Genomic DNA, 22,553 nt, shown 5'->3' with positions numbered 1-22,553 from the left:
AAGTTTACATACACCTTGCAGAATCTGCAAAATGTTAATTATTTTACAAAATAAGAGGGATCATACAAAATGCATGTTAATTTTTCACAAAAAAGACGTTTACATATAGTTGAGTTTATAAAATGGCCCTGTCCAAAAGTTTACATACACTTGATTCTTGATACTGTGTTGTTACCTGAACGATCCACAGCTGTGTTTTTTTTTTTTTATAGTGATAGTTCGTGAGTCCCTTGTTTGTCCTGAACAGTTAAACTGCCTGCTGTTCTTCAGAAAAATCCTTCAGGTCCCACAAATTCCTTTCCAACAATGACTGTTCACTGATGCTTCAGAAGGAAACACGATGGATAAGAGCCAGGGGGTGAAAACTTTTGAACACAATGAAAATGTGTACTTTTTTTTTTTTTGCCTAAACATCACATTTTTCACATTTAGTATTGCCCTTCAGAAGCTACAGAACATACTTGCATGTTTTCCAGACAAAATTTTAAAAGTTTTCACCCCCCGGCTCTTGAAGCATTGTGTTTCCCTCTGGAGCATCAGTGAGTGTTTGAATCTTCTGTAATGTGCTTATGCAGACGCCATTGTTGTTATACACATTTACAACGTTTTGCGAACAAATTACTGACTTTTTCTCCCTCTTCCTATTTAACTTTAAATGCTGATTATTTCAATGACTACCTGTTGCACGCCAGTCTGTTGTTGTGGGGGCATTTCCACGCACCGAAACGTGACGCTGAACGAAACGAACTGTGATTGGTTGTTTGACATGTCGATCAAACGGTCTTATGGGCGGGCCCTGGCCAATGAAAGCTGCCATGAAATCCAGACCTTCAGCCGTCAGTCTGAAGGTCTGGCTACACGAGACTACTTTTGCAATGACCTTTTGTGTCTTGCCCTCCTTTTGCAAGGTGTCAATGGTCGTCTTTTGGACAACTGTTAAATCAGCAGTCTTCCCCATGATTGTGTATCCTACAGAACTAGACTGAGAGACCATTTAAAGGTCTTTGCAGGTGTTTTGAGTTAATTAGCTGATTAGAGTGTGGCACCAGGTGTCTTCAATACTGAACCTTTTCACAATATTCTAATTTTCTGAGATACTGAATTGGGGTTTTCATTAGTTGTCAGTTATAATCATCAAAATTAAAAGAAATAAACACTCGAAATATATCAGTCTGTGTGGAATGAATGTATAAATTATATAAGTTTCACTTCTCGAATGGAATTAGTGAAATAAATCAACTTTTTGAAGATAATCTAATTATATGACCAGCACCTGTAATTAAATTTTAAAAAATGACCAAAAAACTCCATTGATGTATCAAAAAATTAATCCATGTGACTTATAGTTCATCTTATAGTTCATAAAATAGATGGATTTAAGAGGGATCTTTGCAGGAAATCAGGTGATACAATTAAAACATGGTCTGAATGATTTGTTCGCAAATTATGATCTGATTCCTGGTTCAACTCAGTGATTCAGTGATCCGTTTGCAGAGGATAACAGCACACTGGAAGATTATTAGTGATAAATGACTCAAATGTCAGTCTATTAATCAAACAATGCTATTTTATAGCTTTAGATTACATGAAATATCACTTTTATTAGGGCTGGGCGATTTGGCCTAAAATCAAAATCTCGATTAATTGAACATTTTAACCCGATTACGATTAATTAACGATTATTTTATTCATTAATAAAATGATATTTAATTATATTTAAATAAATTTTTTTTTTTGCCTTCATAGTTCACTGACAAGTTTGGTACAGTAAATATGCGCACATATTACAAGTGAGAGATTTTTGAATGAAGGGTGCACACACTATCTATGATTATTTATTGATCAGTGTTGAACAACTGAAATTAAAGCACACATTGCTTAAAACGAAAAGTCACATTTTTCCTAAATTAGTGAAAATAAATAACTTGCACTTTTGGAAACAAAATAATTTATTTATAAAATAATAATAAATATTAAAAGTAGAAAATAAGCGGTATCTCTTCTAAATAAAATTACTCTTGTATATCCTGTAAATACTTTTTACTGTATAAATACTGCTTAAGCTCTCCATCGACTTGTCTGAGGAATAACGTAACGTAACGGAGCGGGGTCACGTGACTTCACACGCAGTAGTGTTTTTAAAGGGAAAGTAATTGAAATAATTGACCTGGAAAAATTTGATCGATTATAGGTTCTGAATGTCGATTTCGATTACTTTTCGATTAATCGCCCAGCCCTAACTTTTATGGTGTTTTTGTGTCCGTTTTGAACTTGAAAGCTCTAGAGGAGTGTTCCACTGAAGGCAAGAAAGTCAAACAGATTTAGCTTTTTTGTCTGAACTATCCCTTTAAAAATGTTGCGCTAAACAACCCTGCTACTTTTTCAAAGGTGATGTCTGTGCTCGCACCATTATTCAGCTGTGGAGATTTGTATCTCTGCCTTTATTGTCTTTTTGAATGGAGCACTGACAGATGAACAGTATGAAGGACATTAGACAGGAAAGCGCTCAGGGTGCAGAAGATTATAGGCCTGTTATGTGAAATTACAGCGTTGGAGATATCAACGCTATTGTTTACACTGTATAGATATAATTTGTTGATTTAATTATTAATACGGGCAAGCTGCAGGGTCTTTATGATGATAGAAAAATAACCAGTGAGGTGCCAATAATGGAGGATGTTTCCCTTGTTGAATGCAACAAACAACACTGCTTATACAAAGCACTGTTTGTAATTATGTGTGTGCAATGGATACCATAATGATAGACACATTAAAGATGAGAGCATTGTAATATCTCTTGAAGGTGTTTAGCTCTCCATCTTAGATTTTTTTTTTCGGTCTAGACTCTTAATCCAATATTAGACAGCATAGGTTTGTAGAAAGGGAAGCAGCTGAACGCTTATCTGTCGTCCCCGAGGCAGACAAGTGTTCCTGTGGAGACAACCAAAGAGGAAACAAATTTGATTATTTTTCTCTGTGCTCCCTCTCTGTAGCTCCTCCTGATATCTTTTCTTCTCTTGTATGAGAGGGGGGTAATTTCAGCCATGTATTTTTCCTTGCTGCAAAAAGCTTGAGATTACTGAATCTGAAGCAGTATTTAAAAAAGTGCATATAAGTGAGTCGGATCAAAGAAAATTGTTAATATTGCAATATTTACTGTCTGTTTACAGCTTGTTCGCTACTGTCTGTGTTTGTGTGGATATCTTTAAAACCACTTCATTGTAGTCCTGCTTGCTTTTATGAGCAATAGTTTACCCATAAATGAAAAATTTGTCATTAATTACTCACCCTCATGTCGTTCCAAACCCGTAAGACCTTCGTTCGTCTTCAGAACACAGATTAAGATATTTTTGATGAAATCCGAGAGCTTTCTGACTCTGAACATTGATACAATAGTCACACACACAAAAAAGACATTTTAAAGACATTTATCAAAAATATCTTAATTTGTGTTACAAAGATGAACAAAGGTCTTATGGGTTTGGAACGACATGAGGGTGAGTAATTAATGACAGAATTTTCATTTGGGTGAACTATCCCTTTAAATAGGTACTGTGTTTGCACTTTAGCTGAAATAGCAGATTTTGAATGCTAAATTTGATTAAAATTGTCTGTCAAATAGAAATAGATAAACTTGCTCTTTTACAGGGCCTGACAGAGATTTTCTTTTTCAAATAGTTTACTTACTAAACTAATCTTGCTATTTAAACCTAACATTGTCAAAATCCCAGCTAACAGGGAACAGTCTTAGAACGGTTTTCTCAAAGTTCTCAACAAACATTCCTCCAGTGACGTTAACAGAGCATTTGTTTTTAATAATGTTCTCAAAACTTTAGCACAAAAATGTAACAGTTATGTACAAACTGTTTATGGAACGTTTTAGTTGGATGTTTGTTAGCATTTTTTTTTTACTACTTGTTTCAAAATGTAGTTCAAGAGAACTTTTAAAATAAGGTTCCCATAATGCCTGCAAAATGGTTAAATTGAATGTTCTTGTAATGTTTAGCATAAACTACATTTTTAATGTGTGAATAAGGAACAAAAACATTTTTAACACATTTAAAAAATAGACATAATGGGTTAGTTTTTCGAAATTGAGATTTACACATCATCTGAAAGCTAAATAAATAAGCTGTCCAAATGAAGTTCTTAGCAATTTATATTACTAATCAATTTACTAAAATGTTTTGATATATTTATGGAAGGATATTTTCATGGGAAATAAACTTAATATCCTTATAATATTTGGCGTTAAAGAAAAATCGATTATTTTGACCCATACTGTGTATTTTTGACTATTACTTCAAATATGTCCGTCCTACTTAAGGTCCAGGGTCACATTTGGAAAATTCAGAGAATATTCTTAAATAATGTTAATGTGACTTAAAGGAGTAGTTCACTTTCAGATCAAAAAATTAATATATTCACCCCCTTGTCTTTCTTTCTTCAGTAAGAAAATGAGTGAAACATTTCAGGATTTCTCTCCATATAATGGACTTTTATGGAGTTTGAACTTCCAAAATGCAGCTTCAAAGGACTCTAAACGATCACAGCTGAGGAAAAAGAGTCTTATCTACCAAATCGATGGGTTATTTTCTACATTAAATGACAATTTATATACCTTTTAACCTCAAATGCTTGTCTTGTCTAGCTCAGCAAGACGACCGTTTGAGATTAAAAAGTATATAAGTTGTATATGTTTTTAGAAAACCAATCGTTTCGCTAGATAAGAGCCTTCTTCCGCGGCTGGGATCATTTAGAGCCCTTTGAAGCTGCATTTAAACTGCATTTTGGAAGTTCAAACTCGGGGGCACCATAGAAATCCATTAAATGGAGAGAAATCTTGAAATGTTTTCTTCTAAAAACACCATGACTGAAGAAAGAAAGACTTGAACATCTTGGATGACAAGGGGCAGAGTACATTATCGGTAAATTCTTGTTCTGAAAGTGAACTACTCCTTTAAAGGTAACATTATAAAAGTGTTCTTAGAACGTATTTAGTTTGGTACAATCTAAAAAATGCTTGGTTAAAAACAACCCAGTGCCGGTTGAAATATGGACATACCCAGCGATTGGGTTGTTTTGACCCAGCTTTTAGGTTAAATGTTTAACACAGCCTTCTGGGTAGTTTTATTTAACTCAAATATTGCTTAAAAATGACTATATTCCTTGCTTAAAATGAGCCCAAAATAAGTTGGAAATTAACATTAATTAAAATGTTTAATAAATGAACATTTATTAATCAGTTGAATAAATAATAATTAAATAATGAACATTTTTAAATTGCTTATTAATAAACGTTCACCTTTTGATTATTGCATTTTAAGTCAGCCATATGGTCATTTTTAAACAATAGTTTGTTCATATTTCACCCAGTACTGTGTATTTGAGTGAAGGATATATGTTAATTCAGCTGTACAGTATTTACAGTACAATTATTTTGAAACAGCAGTAAAATAATAAAAGTAAGCAGTAATTGATTTGTTACAACTAAGAACTGGATCCAGATGCTCTATATGTTTATTAAAAAAGGTTGAGTCAAAAACGTTGTTTTTGGATTTCATAACTATAATCGCATTAATGCGAGATTAAGCAAATGCTTTTAAAAGGATTGCAAGTTAATGTATATTTCATTTAGCTTATATCAATGAAAGCCGCATTTAAGAATTTCCTGGGATTTCCTTTTTTTTTTTTTTTTTGCAAATGTTAGTGATGCTAGTAGTTTTTCATACCTTGCACCATCTGCTGCTCACTGCTTACAGTTTTTATTTCATATATCTCTTGTCAATCAATGTCAGTGCTATTCATTTACGCAATAGAGTCGGCTTGCGCAGAAGACATAAAACAACAGCATTGCAGCTTCTCACTCTCTCTAGTGGTAGTAGTCTAGGTGGGCTGGATCTCAGATGCCGATCTAGGACTTCAATGCTAAAGTGTCAGTCTGTGATTCCACTCTCTGTTCCTGTATAAATCATTTCTCTGTTGGTGTGTCACACCGCAGATGGCCTGTCCCAGTCAACGGCTGTTCCTGCTGTTACCAGGCAACCAGAAAACTATAAAACGGTGTCGTCGGAGAGCCTTTTTTCATAAGCAGTGCAATCAACAAGAAGTATGTTGGCTGTCTCTGTTGTTTCTGTTCCTGATAGCCTTTTTAATTCGCTCCACAAAAAGGGGCATCGCGCACCTATTTTTTAGGTGGCACAAGCGGCAGTCCTAAAGATAAGACATGTCCAAATGAGAAAAAAGGACACTTTTTTTAAAGAGAAGTTCACTTCCAGAACAAAAAGTTAGAGATAATTTACTAACCCCCTTGTTATACGAGATGTTCATGTCTTTCATTCTTCAGTCGTAAAGAAATTGTTTTTTTTGAGATAAACATTTCAGTATTTCTCTCCATATAGTGGACTTGTATGGTGCCCCCGAGTTTGAACTTGTTTAAATGCAGCTTCAAATGGCTCTAAATGATCCCAGCCAAGGAAGAAGGGTCTTATCTAGCAAAATGATTTTTTATTTTCTAAAAATTAACTATTTCTATACTTTTTAACCTCAAATGCTCGTCTTGTCTAGCTCTGCGTAAACTCTCTGTATTCAGGTTCAAGTTAGGATATGTCAAAAAACTGCCATCTCATTTTCTCCTCCAACTTCCAAATCGTCCTACATAGCTGCAGAAGTACTGACCCAGGGTTTACAAAGTGAACGTGCAAAGAAGATCAGTCACCCTTTACAAAAAAGGTAAAACAGCCATGTAGTACAATTTTGAATTTGGAGGAGAAAATGAGATGGAAGTTCTATATCAATTTTAAATTATATCATATTTATTGCATCAAAATCTGTTAATACTTTACTATTGGTTAGGGGTGGGAAATTAACATTAATACCATTGCTATAGATGACAAGTTTTTATCAAATGTAAAATGTAACTACTAAACTAAATGAAATGGCATTGACTTCTTCATGGCTAGTGTTTGCATATTTAATTTCACTCTCTAACCTACTTGTTCTACAGATATCTGTACTAGTCTTAAATGCTACTGTTTTTGATAGCATTGATAACATTTTTGACAGATAATATCATGTTTTTTTTGCGTTCGCCTTAGCGAATATGGTATCCTGTCAGCAGTAACCTGTCTGTGTGCTTTTTTGATCACTGTCAATTTAAGTGCTGGCAATCTAGTGTTGCCAGATATTGCTATGAAAATAAATAAGAAAAACAAAATTAGGTTAGATCTTTCGCAAATAAGATACGATAAAGATATCGCTAACCCTAAACTGCAACTTCCCACTTTATTAACTTTGTGAAATTAAGTGGAATAGACAAGTCCAAAGACGTTTATAATAGCTAGATCTGGCAACACAGCTGTGCCTGCACTCTCTCAAAGCTAAATTTACTGAGCCAACATCGCAGTGATCATTTTCATACCATGGATGCTAAACATTCTTGCCAACTGTCTAAACTTAATTATACATGCAGACACTCATATGTGGCCCTGAACCACAAAACCAGTCATACGGGTCAAATTTTTGAAATTGAGATTTATACAACTGAAAGCTGTTAGTATAGGACAATATTTGGTCGAGATACAACTATTTGAAAAATCTAAATATTAAGAAAATCGCCTTTAAAGTTGTCCAAAAGAAGTTCTTAACAATGCATATTACTAATCAAAAAAATTACGTTTTGATATATTTATGGTATGAAATGTATAAAATATCTTCATAAAACATCGTCTTTCCTCAATATTCTAATGATTTTTGGCATAAAAGAAAAATCAAACAGTTTGACCGATACAATATTTATTTTGCTATTGCTATATACCCATGCTACTTAAGACTGGTTTTGTGGTCCAGGCTCACATATCAAGAGTTTTAAGCAGCAAATTAGTCATTCTAAAAACAAATTAAATTTTTGAACATTAGCATTGAACATTTACCAAGGTGACATGTATCTATAATATGTATAGTTTTTTTATTTATTGTTTTTGTACAGTTTTGGAAACAAATTTTGTGCAGCAAAGATGCATTAAATTAATCAAAATTAATAGGCTTTTACATTTTTATAAAAAGAAAAGGCAAATGCTGTTCGCTTAAACATCCTATTCATCAAAGAATCCTGAAAAAAATGTATCACTGTTTCCACAAAAATAACAAGCAGCCTTTTGTTACATTTATAATAGTAATAAATGTTTCTTCAGCAGAAAATTAGCATATTACAATAACTTCTGAAGGATCATGTCACAATGAAGACTGGAGTAATGATGCTGAAAATTCAGCTTTGCCATCACAGGGGGAAAAAAAGCATTTTAAAAGATATATTCAAATAGAATAGTTGTTTTAAATTGTAATAATATTTTACAGTATTACTGTATTTTTGACTATGCAGCCTTGGTGAACTAAAAAAACTTCTTACAAAAGCATAAAAAAATCAGACCCAAAACTTTTGAATAGAAGTTGGATGTGCAGTCTGCTTCTGCTACACTGTACAACTTATTTGTTATCTTAGAACTACACTTGTGTGCCAGGCGTTGTCCACTTGCAGTCTCCGTGAAGTTTGAACTTTCGAAAAACTCAATAACCTTTTATTTAACGTCACCGTTGTGTCTGTTTCTTCTCCCGTTTGGCAGGGGAGTAATAATCCAGATTACTATGCACACAGCTGGCAGCGGCTGCGATGGTTCAGCTGAAATAAACGGCATCTCAGCTCAAGGACACAGTGGAGGGGGCACCACACGGGGCTTGTTTAATTGCCGCCGTACGTCCTCTGTAAACAGACTTTGGTTTAGCGGAGAGGACGACCGGTACGTTACCGAAGCCAGCGGTCGACTCGGGGGTCTGCTATAATTCCAGATGCTTGACTATTCCTGGATAGCCCTAGGCTCGTGCACACGTCACACATGTGCGTTGTGTGCTCTGACTTTCACCTTGGCCTGCTCTCTAGATCATTCTCACTGATGTGAATCTACACATGATGTATATAGGTATAGAGCAGCTCATGCCCAAAGGGAACGTCATGATAGCTTCAGCACGGCACGTAACGATTTCAATTCTCTATTGGAAAAATGAGAAATGTGAATCTTTTGTGAATAATATTCCCTGTACAGTGCATTCAGCTGAATGCTTTACCATGGAAGATGTGAACGCTCGTCATCTGCTTTGAGATAAATGTCCGAGCTAAAAAAATGTGATCTTTCTTCAGGGAAACAACAAGGTGCTAATTGTCCTCCTTGGTGGAATAAAAACACTTCTTTCAGGGGATGATGGTCTGGACCTTTGCGCTCAACCTTTGAATATAACATGATTTTTTTGTAATTCGATATTGTTATGCTGGATGGGAGCCACTGTAATTGATTTTTAAAGACTGAAAATGTTATTCCAAGAATCATGGGCCCTGTGGTAATTGATCTGTTTGTGTCCGTACAGGAAAGTCTTTTATTTAGTTGAAGACATTTTCAAAAAGGGTTGCCAGGTTATGTAATTTATACACCCTGTGGACAGCTGTTTTTTAAAAAGTGTGTAGTGGTAGTGGGCTTCTTTGGCTGAAATTTGCAGTGGTTTCTGAAAAAAAAAAAGATAAAAATAACAACAACTTTATTTCATCAATAATATTTTAGTTTGTGTATGTAATTATAATTTTAGTAATTATTGACAGAATATCTCTTTAATGAATAATGTATGAATTGACCTTTTGCCCTTATTTCATACTGTGCTATACACGCTGTATCAGTGCAATTTGTTAAGAAACTTGAGTTTTTGTGTCACTTTACTATGTTAGGAGTGACTTTGCCTGTCAATCAAAAATGGTGACCTCTATTTTCTGCACACAAAAGCATTCAGTGATTCTGGTTCACCAGTGGCTGATAATTTGAGTATGTCTTTGCTCTTGGGACCGTTTCACCTTATTGTTCCTGCGGATGAAAGTATTTAGCAGCATGTTGTGGAGCCTAAGAGGAGTGATGATGGTTTGGATGTGATCAGCAGGTTTTCTTGCAGTACAGCTGGCCTGGTGCTGTTCTCCGATCCGCTGGATCTGTCATGGGAATTCAGCCACCTGACAATGATAAATGCCTGGTCTCTTGCAACTGCATTCTATAAACCCTTATCCAGGTCTATGATCATTAAAAGCCGTTCACCTTGTGGAATCTGGTACTTTATCATACTTTCGTGCTGAAAGAACCGGCTTAGGAGGAGTTTCAGTACTAGTTCACGTTGGTTTGCGATGGCTTATACTGGTTACTGCTGACATCTGGCAGTTAGCTAATTCCACCGCTGGAGAAACGGATAATAAAGGAGGTCAGACCTTCAGCAGTATTTAATGTAAAGGATTAATGACGTTAAGTGGTGGTGAATAGAGAGCACAGGAAATGAGAATGATATTATCTTATTTCTAAGAAGCCGCTTACAATATCACAACCCGATACATCCACTGAAGCAGGGAGGCTTTATTGTATTTCAAGGCCAGGACCCATTCCCTCCCATCATTATAGTGTCATAGTTCATGAATAGTATGCTGAATCAGTGATTTTAAAGCATGGGATCTGCTGTCTCCATTAAAGTCTCCCCAAAGTCCCTTTAAAGCAAGTCATTTCACTTTGCGCCCATTTTGCTAATGACCTTGGCGGCTATTTTCTATGTATGTAATAGACATACATGTATGCTCCTATTACTACTATCTACTACTGGGAGATGTACATGTAATTTAGTTTTGCAGATTACATACATTCCAATAGCATTTCTATCATGACAACTCTCTGAAGATTTTAGCATGGTAACGGATATGACAATGTTAATGTATTTGGTCTTGGCGGAATAGATCTGCTACGTTGCTGAATTATTGCTGCTGCTGCTGTTGTTGTGGATTATTGCAAGTATGGTAAAGGAACTTGGTACTGCCAATATATACGCCTATACACTTCTATGAGTATTTAAGACATACTGCTGCTGCACAAGTAGCATATATGTGACCCTGGACCACAAAACTAGTCCTAAGTAGCATAGGTACTGTATATTTGTAGCAATAGCCAAAAATACATTGTATGGGTCAAAATGAATGATTTTTCTTTTGTGCCAAAAATCATTAGGATATTAAGTAAAGATCATGTTCCATGAAGATATTTTGTCAATTTCCTACCCTAAATATATCAAAACCTAATTTTTGATTAGTAATGTGCATTGCTAAGACCTTTATTTGGACAACTTTAAAGGCAATTTTCTCAATATATTGATTTTTTTGCACCCTCAGATGTCAGATTTTCAAATAGTTGTATGTCAACCAAATATTGTCCTATCCTAACAAATCTTACATCAATGTAAAGCTTATTTATCAGATTTCAGATCATGTATGAATATCAATTTGAAAAAAATGGACCCTTATGACTGGTTTTGTGGTCCAGGGTCACATATAATAATCCGTAGCAGATCTATACAGGTGGAGCTAGGGAGGTGGAGGGTTTCAGAGGAACTCTGAAAGCACACTGAGAAATGCTGTAGTGAACGCTAACCAGCTACAGTTGAGGTCAAAAGTTTACATCCCCCTTTCAGAATCTGCAAAATTGTACTTATTTTACCAAAATAAGAGGGATCATACAAAATGCATGTTATTGTTTATTTAGTACTGACCTGAATAAGATATTTCACAAAAAAGATGTTTACATGTAGTCCACAAGAGAATATAATAGTTGAATTTATAAAATTTACACAGTTCAAAAGATTACCAGGGGGTGAAAACTTTTTGAATTTAAAGATCAGGGTAAATTTAACTTATTTTGTCTTCTGGGAAACATGTAACTGTCTTCTGTAGCTTTTGAATGGCAGTACTAAATGAAAAAATTAGAGATGCACCGATTGCAATTTTCTTGGCCGATACTGATTCCGATTTTTCAGTAAGTGTGACCTGCCGATTCCGATTTTATTTTTTTAAGAACTGTAATGAAAGCATAGGCCTATACAGAAATATTTTCTTTAATTAAATTTATTTTATAATAAAATACATTTTTAAACATTATAGGATCTTCTTACAACAAAATAAAGTGCTTTGTGCCTTCGAAAAAGGTATAAAATTAGTTCCTGTAACTAACATAGTATAGTTATACTAACAAAAATCTTTTCCTCAATGTATATTTTTAATTTTATAATAAAAGAAATGTATAAACATTACAGCATCTTCTCATATTAAAATAACTTTAACAAAATAAAGTGCTCTGAGCCTTGAAAACATTAGAAATGAAATATAAGTAACAAAGCAGGCATACAAAAATCTACTTTTCTTCAATGAATTTTATATGGATTTTTTTAAACATTAATTACAGGATCATCTCACAACAATAACTTTAATAACAAAATGTGCACTGTGTCTTCAAACAGGTATAAATAACAATGCTAGTACTAAATGCTATTACTTGAGCATTAATGGCAAATTTTCCTTGATAAAGAGAAGCATTTCTGCCTTGTCACCAGTTAATCCGGCGGTAACGTTACTACACTTCGTAACATTCATTCACATATTTGCGCTACGCCAACGCATACAGCGTCTTCACACACACAGATGATATTTACTAGAGAAGTGTAACATAAATGCATCTGTAAATAAATACAAATTAAATTCACGTGGCGCATGCTTTAATTACCTTCAAATGGAACATATACGCTCGCTTGGAACTATTAGTGTGTGAAGAGGCTGTATGCGGAGGCGCAGTGCAAATATGTGAATGAATGAAAGTGTAGTAAACGTCAACGGATATCCCCTGCTCAGGGAGTAGGGAGCAATGAACACTGGGCAGGCACCATGTCAATCGGAACACAGTTCATTCACGGAGCTTACTTCTAATGAGTGGGTTAGCTGAATCAGGTGCGTTAACTAACAGAGACATGCAAAATATGCAGAGCGGGGGCGCGATCTACCACATGTCCAGCCAAGCTAAACAAGCGTGTGGTTCGTGGTTGTTCCCTCACGTTGTATTTTGGCCTTGTAAATGTTACAAACTGCGATCTTTGTGTCATCTTAACTCACACCAAAGACATGTTTACATGTGACTGTGAGTGCGCGTGGCTGTGACGTAATTGCATGCGCCGCTGGTAATAAAGGGATCGGCTAGGAATCGGCAAGAGGAGATATTGACCGGCTTTACTTTACGGTCACCGATCCGGGCCGATCATGCGAAAATCGGCCGATTCCGATCACTAGCCGATCAATCGGTGCATCTCTAGAAAAAATAGGATATTTAGGCAAAATAAGAAAAATGTACACATCTCCATTCTGTTCAAAAGTTTTCACTCCCCGGTTCTTAATGCATCGTTTTCCTTCTGGAGCATCAGTGAGCATTTGAACCTTCTGTAATAGTTGCATATGAGTCCCTCAGTTGTCCTCAGTGTGAAAAGATGGATCTCAAAATCATACAGTCATTGTTGGAAAGGGTTCAAATACATAAAAATTCATAAAAAAGTACCAATTTGTGGGACCTGAAGGATTTTTCTGAAGAACAGCAGGTTCAGGACAAACAAGGGACTCATGAACAACTATCACTAAAAAAAAAAAAAAACAGCTGTGGATCATTCAGGTAAGAACACAGTATTAAAAATCAAGAGGATGTAAACTTTTGAACAGGGTCATTTGTATAAATTCAACTATTATTTTCTCTTGTAGACTATATGTAAACTATATGTGAAATATCTAATTCAGCTCGGTACTAAATAAACAATAACATGCTTTTTGTATGATTCCCTTTATTGTAGTAAAATTTAAATTTTTGCAGATTCTGAAAGGGGGGTGCAAACTTTTGACCTCAACTGTATTTCAGTGTGAAGCAGCAAACTCATTGGCTGTGTTTGAAACATGAACCACTCAGCTTGAAAAACAACAGCTCATACTTGAGTGAATATTTATTTCAAGTTGTCACCTCCATGTAGGCTACTGTAACTCTCATTCTCTTTGACTTCAGTTCATTATTTACATCCTATTTGGCACCCTGTCAGTGTTTTTGCCATTGTGTAAATCAAGTTATACTCAATAAGTAATAAGCCTTAAGTGCCTGAGATTGACCAGAGAATAATTCTGTCTGGTACATTTTTGAATAAACATGCTTTTCAGAATTACAACACAAACATACTCTTTGTATTCATACAGTATACTGTAAGTCACAGAGTTCAAAAGGTACTGCATAACAGGAAGAACGCTAGAATATTGTGTCCGTCCCTGGGGTTTAGATCCTCTGACCCTACCGGAGAATGTTATTACAAACTGGCTTGATTGAATTTGCTTTCTGCTAATGAACGCACAGCGGAGGGGAGAGCTGCGTCTCCGCTTGCATTGTGATGAGTTGGCTGAATCAGAAGAACCCGGTCACCCTCGTGTCAGTGGGGTCCATTAGTCTAGGTGACAGGCTGTGACGGTCCTCTTGGCTTAATCAATGTAATGGCTTCATTAATCCTTTTCTCCTAAGCTAGCAACTAGCAAATAATCCAATTGTTAGCTGTGACACTGAATAGTGAGACTTCCAGTTTCTGTTGCTCAGAGTCCTTTTTTGACTTCGTCACGATGCTGCCAAGTAAAGGTGAAAGCAGCGCCCAGAGAAAGCCCATTTGTCATTTTGAAGGGTTTCACAGAAAAAGGAAACTTCGCTTCAAGGTTTAACATAACATTTGTATTAATAAAAAAGGATGTTTTTCTGCATAGGTTGATTTCCTTCTACTGTGGCATTATAAAAGCATTCATCTTTTTGTTTGAGACAAAGGTTTTTCGGTTGTGAACAAATTTATTTAGTGTTTTCTCTTCGTAATCAATTGTCTAATTTTACTCAAGAAAAATAACAAACCAAATATTTTGTTACTTTTGAAACATGAGAGACTGAATTTGGAGTAACATATGTAAATTAAGAAAAATTTAAATTGTGTCATTAATTACTCACCCCCATGTCGTTCCAAACCTGTAAGACCTTTGTTCATCTTCAGAACACAAATTAAGATATTTTTCCTGAAATCTAAGAGCTTTCTGACCCTTCATAGACAGCAATGCATCTACCCCATTCAAGGCTCAGAAAGGTAGTAAGGACATCGATAAAAAAGCCCATGTGACGTCAGTGGTTCAACCATAATTTTATGAAGTTGTGAGAATAGTTTTTTGTGCTTTTTGTGTGCAAAGAAAGTCTTCTAAAATTAATGTTAGAAGGACAGAATGCTCTTAGATTTCATCAAAAAATATCTTAATTTGTGTTCCAAAGATGAACAACGATCTTATGGTTTGAAATGACATGAGGGTCAGTAATTAAAGACAGAATTTTCATTTTTGGGTGAACTATCCCTTTTGGAACAGTGTATCTAAATCCAGGCTTGCTTATTGCCACCTATTGGTGCAATTATGCAATGCAGAGGCAGTAAAAGTTTACTGAACGAATCAGTGAAATAATCAGTGAACGAATCAAAGCAAATCTCTTTTTTGTGAACAGATTTAAAAGATTTCATTAACTGGGAGAAATCAGAAGTGAAGTTTAAGTTTTTTTTTTTTTTTGTATAGGTTGATTTCCGTCTACTGTGGCATTAAGATTATTTTATATTAATATTAATATTTGAGATACGGTTTTTAGGTTGTAAACAAATCTATTTAGTCAGTATTTTCTCTTCATATGAATTTTTCAATTTTAAGTTGACTGACATTGCATCTAATTTTATTAGAAATTAGAAAAATAACCAAATATTCAAACATTTTGTCACTTTTGAAACATAAAATAACATATTATGTACATTAAAGAGACAGTTCACCCTAAAATTTAAATTCTGTCATTAATTAATCACCCTCATGTCGTTTCAAACCCATAAGACCTTCATTCATCTTCAGAGCACAAATTAAAATATTTTTGATGGAAATCCAAGAGCTTTCTGACCCTGCATAGACAGCAGTGCAACTACCACATTCAAGGCCCAGAAAGGTAGTAAGGACATCATGAAAATAGTCCATGTGACATCAGTGATTCAACCCTAATTTTATGAAGCTATAATAATGAAATAACGACTTTATTCAACAATTTCTTCTCTTCCATTGGTGAATCAGCGAATTAGTCAGTGAACGAATCAGAAGAAATCTTTTCTTTGTGAACAGATTCAAAAAAGGTTTCATTCACTGGGAGAAATCAGAAGTGAAGCAAAAATTACACACCTCAGCTTTTGAAAACCCTGAACAATCTTTTCTGTTTTTACCAAACTGTCATGCTGTTGTAATATCAGCAGCTATCAGAGAAAAGAAATAAAGGACCTGCTGCTGATATTCTGAGCAGCAGTGCCAAAAACCCACATTAGCACCTAGAATGTGTAAATGAACACCTCTGTTAATTATGTCTTATTACTATTGCTTTAATTGCCAACTAAATGCTTTATTTATTCAGCGACACGATGCCAACTGCTAGAATAACAGAGATTTAAGCTCAAAGTGTGATTTCCAAACTCAATAGTTTTCCAGTGAGTCATGCATTTGCATGTTAGTGGGTTTCAATCAGGGCGGTAGCTGCGGCTTCCACAGAAAAGCGATGCTGAAGGTTTGTTCTAACACAGAGACACATTTTGCAACGAAGCCATATGGCAGATGTTCACAAGAGAGCGTGATAAAGGAGCCAGTCTGCCATGGCTGTGTCCCACTTAGTTGGCATCACGAGTACTTCAAGGACAGACGATCTCTTGCACAAACACCATTCCCTCTAGCCATCAAAGCTGTGCAACTTTTCTGTGATGTTGCAGAATGCCCATTAAATTACTGCTATAAGCCCCATTACTAGAGCTGATCTGAAAACAATAACTGGAGGCTTTGGGTGAAAAAACATTAAGACAAGCCAAGTTTTCATTGTGTTTTTGCTGTATAGAGAACGAATGAAAGTAATGCCCCATTCACAGTGATAGCAGTTTTATCACTGCAGGTCACCAGGTCGCTGTATAGTTGATCGCTAGAAGGCGTACATGCTGCTCGATGCCCTAATACCCATAGCTTTTCAAAGTATGATCACATAGGACATCTGTTGATGGTAAAAGCTGTTCTTGCTGCTAAAATTCAGGGAAAGTGTTTGTACAGTATATGGCAGTGAGTAATGCATCATATCCTGAACAAGATGAACGATTATCAATAAATGAATCAGGCTCACTTAGAATGCAGACAATTAAATCATATTGCTGTATGTGGGCAGAGACCAATCTTATATAGAAGAGTGTAATCACTCAAAACAACATTATATAAATTGCTAAAATTAACCTTTACCGGAAATACACATTTAATATTTCTCCACAGGGAAAAATGGACCAGAAATGTTGATGAATTATCTTGCACTGCACAAGTTTTTGTCAAATTAGATTTTTTTCATTTCAGTTTTATTTTATTAAAGAAATTCTTGCTTTTAATTAGTAAGGATGCTTTATATTTATTAAAAGTGACAGTAAAGACTCTAAAAATATTTAATCTAAACTAAAAAAATAAATGCTATTCTTTTAAACATTTTATTATCAAATAATCTGGCAACTGTTTTTAACATTGATGATAATAAGAATTTTTTTTGGAGCAGCAAAGCATTATATTAGAATGATTTCTGAAGAATTGTGACACTGAAGACTGGAATAATGATGCTGAAAATTCAGCTTTGCATCACAGGAATAAATAACATTTAAAATATATTTAAATAGAAAGCATTTTAACATGTTATTTTAAATTATAATACTATTTCACAATATTACATTTTTTACTGTATTTTTAATCAAATAAATGCATGCAGCGTTTGTTGAGCAGAAAAGACTTCTTGACTTCAGACTTCTTTAAAAAAAAACTCTATTTTCTTTTTTTGATTTCATCTACTCTGCCATTTAGTTTAGGATCAGTAAAATTTAGTAATTTTTAAGCCTTTTCTGCTCATCAAGGATGTATTTATTTAATTAAAAATACAGAAAGAAAAACAGTAATAGTGTGAAATATTATTGCAATTTAAATTTGGGTTTCCATTTCAATATACTTTAAAGTAGAATTTATTCCTGTCATGTCAAAGCTAAATTTTCAGCATCATTACTCTAGTCTTCAGTGTCACATGATCCCTTAGAAATCATTCAACAGTTGCGCTGCTTAATATTTTTTGGAACCTGTGATACTTTTTTCAGGATTATTTGATGAATAAAACATTTAAAAAAAACAGCATTTATTTAAAATAGAAATATTTTGTAACAATATACAGTACACACCTGTTCAAAGTCTGTGGTCAGTACAGTACATTTGTATTTGTATTTTTTGGTTTGAAAGAAATTAATACTTTTATTTGGCAAGGATATGTTAAATTGATAAAACGTTCTAGTAAAGACTTTTATTATTAGAAAAACAAATCTATTTTGAATAAATTTTGTTCTTTTTAACTTTTTATTCATCAAAGAATCCTGAAAAAGGTATCACAGATTTAAAAACAATTAAGCATCACAACTGTGTCCAGCATTAATAATAAATCAACATATTAGAATGATTTCTGAAAGATCATGTGACACTAAAGACTGGAGTAATGACTTATGAAAATTCAGCTTTGGATAACAGAAATAAATTCTATTTTAAAGTATATTAAAATAGAAAGCTGTTATTTTAAATTGCAATGATATTTCATTAAAAATATTTATCTGTATTTTTGATTAAAAGTAAAACTTTGAGCATAAGATACTTTAAAAATCCTACTGATCCCCAATTTTTGAACAGCAGTGTATTTTATTTTCAAAGAAACAATCCTGTTTATGAGCTAGTTTAAAATCCTCATCTCAAATTTCCAAAACACGTAATGTATTCACTGTAGCATCTTGTCAGGCCTTGATTTTGCAAAAATACTTTGTAGTAGAAAAGAGAGAAGAATGGTGGAGTATTTAAAGAAGTAGACTGATGGAAGCAAATCAATCCTTTCAGTTTTTACGTTGGTTGGGTTTCCATGACATTTTGCCTCCTCCCTTGAGTTGGCTCGAATGGTGGTTGGAAAAATCTTATTTTAGTAGTAATGCAATTCCATTTACCTTTTAAGGGGATGGATTGACCATAGAGCTGGAAAACTGGCCTGTTCCTTTCATGAGAATAGACCATTATTTATAAAGTGACAGATTATCAATTTAAGCCGCTCAAACTGTAGAGCGTAAGTGGGAACTGCAGCGTTTCTTTCACCATGAGTTACCCTAACTGCTCTGTGTGCCCTTCAGGTCTCTTAACCTCTGGCATAACTTATTAAAGTCCACTCCATTTCCCGCCTTTCCCTGGAGAGCGTAACCATCTTGGAGCAAGACAGAAAAGGCCTATGAAGTGGGATTTGGGACCTGGATCTGCTTGGAAGCACGACTGAGACTTGATCTTCGGTCCAGCATCTAAGAAACACTAATCAAAGCATTCCACATCCTGATTTATCACAGCCCCACGGGTGGCCACTGTCCATCCTGGGAAATCATGTCCAAGCCTAATTTTCTCCATTGTGTGCCAGTTGAATAGAAACCCTAAAAGAGTGTGTTTTTTTTTCGTTCGAGTTTTTCTTCCTCACACCTTTTTTGTTGTTTGTGAAGCTCTGACAGAGACACGATGACTTCAAAATCCTCAGGGTTCATCATCAGCACCTGATTTCAGTCACCGCTCCATTGTGAGGGAACACGACGTTACGACGCCCACGATCCGAAGCTCTGTGGTGGCTTATGGAAATGAGCGTTATTCAAATTTCTCATTTGTGTGTAGCATAGCAAGTGCCCATCATTTGCCCCATTTAGATGAGCAGACCTGCATAAAACATGAGTTGCAAAGTCCTCTGTGTAACAAGGCTGTCACTTCAACCCTAAGAAAGCTGATTGTGTCCTTGGAGGGTTTAAGCTTAGATGTTTTAAACATTGTGTATGAGTCGGGCCAGATGACTCGAGATGATCTCGAGAACATGGTAGCCGCAAGAGCTTGTGGGTGTTGTTGGTGCTGATTTGTGGTGTGCGTGATGTGTGACGGCCGCTGGTCATGATGGACACGTTGGTCGTGATCTTCAGTGTAACGGACAGCGCCGACGGAGGTGCTAATAGGTCATGCTTGGTGACAGCGGCAGCAGCAGCTTGTTTTGGCCTCGGCGCTGACAGCTCTTATGCCATCTGACATCTCAGACAGCGGTGGAACCAATAGTCGTGCGGCTGAAACAGACATAACCCTGTTCCTGTTGTACTCGCTAAATATTTCAGGAGATCAGCAGTGAGAAGAACATTTTATGCCTGCTTGGCTGCTATGGTTCTACAGTATAGTTTATTGATGTCTTAAGCATAGTCCTCTACTGGTGATAAAATGATGGAAAATTTTACTCTTACTTATTTTAAAATGTGCCTCTTATACACTACTTTGGCGTCAGTACGATTTTTTGGTTTTTGAAAGAAATGAATGCTTTAATTTAGCAAGGGTGCAAATTAGTGAATGTAACAGTAAAGATATTTGTGACCATGGACCACAAAACCAGTCGTAAGTAGCACGAGTATATTTGTAGCAATAGCCAAAAATACATTGCATGGGTAAAAATTATCGTTTTTTCCTTTTATGCCAAAAATGATTAAGATATTAAGTATTTAATTAATTGTTCCGTGAAGATATTTTGCAAATTTTCTACCTTAAACCTATCAAAACATAATTTTTGATTAATAATATGCATTGCTAAGAACTTCATTTGGACAACTTTAAAGGCGATTTTCTCAATATTCGTATTTTTTTGCACCCTCAGATGTCAGATTTTCAAATAGTTGTATCTTGACCAAATATTGCCCTAATCTAAAAAATCATACATCAATGGAGGGCTTACTTATTCAGATGATGTATACATCTCAAGTTTTGAAAAATATACACTTATGACTGGTTTTGTGGTCCAGGGTCACATATTGCAATAATATTTCACAATATTAATGTTTTTTTTTTTTTTTATCAAATAAATGCGGCCATTGTGAGCAAGCGAATCTTTTTTTAAAAAAACATTGAGAAATCTTACAGACTCCAAAATTTTCAGCGGTGTGTTTCATTGATTTCTCCAAAATACAAGCATTTTTGTTCTTGAAACATGTCTTAGCTTTTACCCTTTCATTAGTGCCTGGGGTTTGTTGAACTTTTAAGACACATCCAGACCTTTAGCTATTTTTCTAACCTCATTTCCATTGAATTTTGCCTCTGTGTTTGTGTTTTGGCCTTGAGGAAACCAAACAAAAGTAACGTTTTACAAATAATGTCCTTGAGTTTTATTTATTTAAATTTTATTTTGTATTTTTTGCAAATCCATAGTGTTGTTTGCTCCGGATTGTTAAACTCATTTGCTCTAAGTAAGCTAAGCAACAAAATCAATCTTTGTGTTTATTATGTATGTGACCCTGCACCACAAAACCAGTCATAAGGGTCAATTTTTTGAAATTGAGATTTATCTGAAGCCTGAATAAATAAGCTTTCCATTCATATATGGTTTGTTAGGATAATCAAATATCAAAATATTGAGAAAATCACCTTTAAAGTTGTCCAAATTAGGTCCTTAGCAATGCATATTACTAATAAAACATTTAATTTTGCTATATTTATGGAAGGAAATTTACAAAATATCTTTGAAAGACCATGATCTTTACTTAATATCTTGATGATTTTTGGCATAAAAGAAAAATTGACCATTTTGACCCATACAATGTATTTTTGGCTATTGCTACAAATATACCCATGCTACTTATGACTGGTTTTGTGGTCCAGGGTCACATATGTATCTTTGTTTCATGGAGGAGCAGTGCTTTGCAATTGACAGAACACACTCCAAAAACCATGACTTTTCTGATCTCTGTGATATATTCCCTTGACTCTTGTGCACATGGTTTGAGCATGTGAGCATGCTGGTGATTCTGCTGAACTGTGTGACTCTGGGCATGTTCCAGCCATGTGAGGACCTCAAGTGCCAGTCTGAGTGGTGTGTCGTCCTACAGGTAAGTCTCACTCCGTTATGCAATAAGAGAAAGCTTGTAATATGATAATGTTCCTTCAAACATCATTCCGAGATATAGTATTCCATAAAAGTATTTGGACACTTAAAACTGTAGGTATTTCATTGCATTAAATAACATCAAACTATCATATGTTGCTAGAGCTTTTCTCAGTACTAACTTCACTTCCCTGAGCCTTTGCTTTAAAACCAACTAGTTTCAAGGTAATCTTTAGTGATTTTATGAAGTTCAAGCAGGTGGACCAGCGGAATAATGTTGCATGTTAATCATTTGAAACCTAACAAATGTGTTTTGGTGAAATATTTTGCTTGTTTGAATAGTGTTCATGCATTTTAAGAGTGGATCAAGGTTGCCATAGTTAAGTAAAAGAATAAAAATAACAACACAGCTGAATTACTTATTATTTAAAGTTATTCATTAAAATTTGTAAATAAAATATTTTTAAACAAATTTAAAAAAATAAAAGCCCTAATATTAATAATAAAAACTCTCAATAATAATGAAATAATGCTGGTGTGGATTAAATCTCCAAGTAGTTTTTTAGACCCACTGTATGTAAGAATTCACATGATCTTCGTTGGTCCTAAAATAATTCCTTACCCTTTATT

The 22,553-nt window shown here is 34.9% G+C and overlaps 1 protein-coding gene across 2 annotated transcripts in view; it reads left to right on the top strand.

Annotated features, from left to right (window-relative positions):
- Positions 1 to 21,810: 21,810 nt before the first annotated feature.
- The window catches only part of cacna1ha (calcium channel, voltage-dependent, T type, alpha 1H subunit a), a 78,505-nt gene continuing 77,762 nt past the window's right edge, over positions 21,811 to 22,553 (top strand). For both annotated transcript variants that reach the window (XM_073839033.1, XM_073839025.1), the window contains exon 1: positions 21,811 to 21,927. In XM_073839033.1, the coding sequence (XP_073695134.1) occupies positions 21,835 to 21,927 (93 nt within the window). In that variant the 5' untranslated portion in view covers positions 21,811 to 21,834. The remainder of the gene's footprint in view (positions 21,928 to 22,553) is intronic.

The sequence above is a fragment of the Garra rufa genome, chromosome 1 (assembly GCF_049309525.1).
Source record: "Garra rufa chromosome 1, GarRuf1.0, whole genome shotgun sequence".
Taxonomy (NCBI): Eukaryota; Metazoa; Chordata; class Actinopteri; order Cypriniformes; family Cyprinidae; genus Garra; species Garra rufa.
The sequence above is the reverse complement of the archived record's forward strand: the minus strand, read 5'-3'. Positions and strand labels throughout refer to the sequence as shown.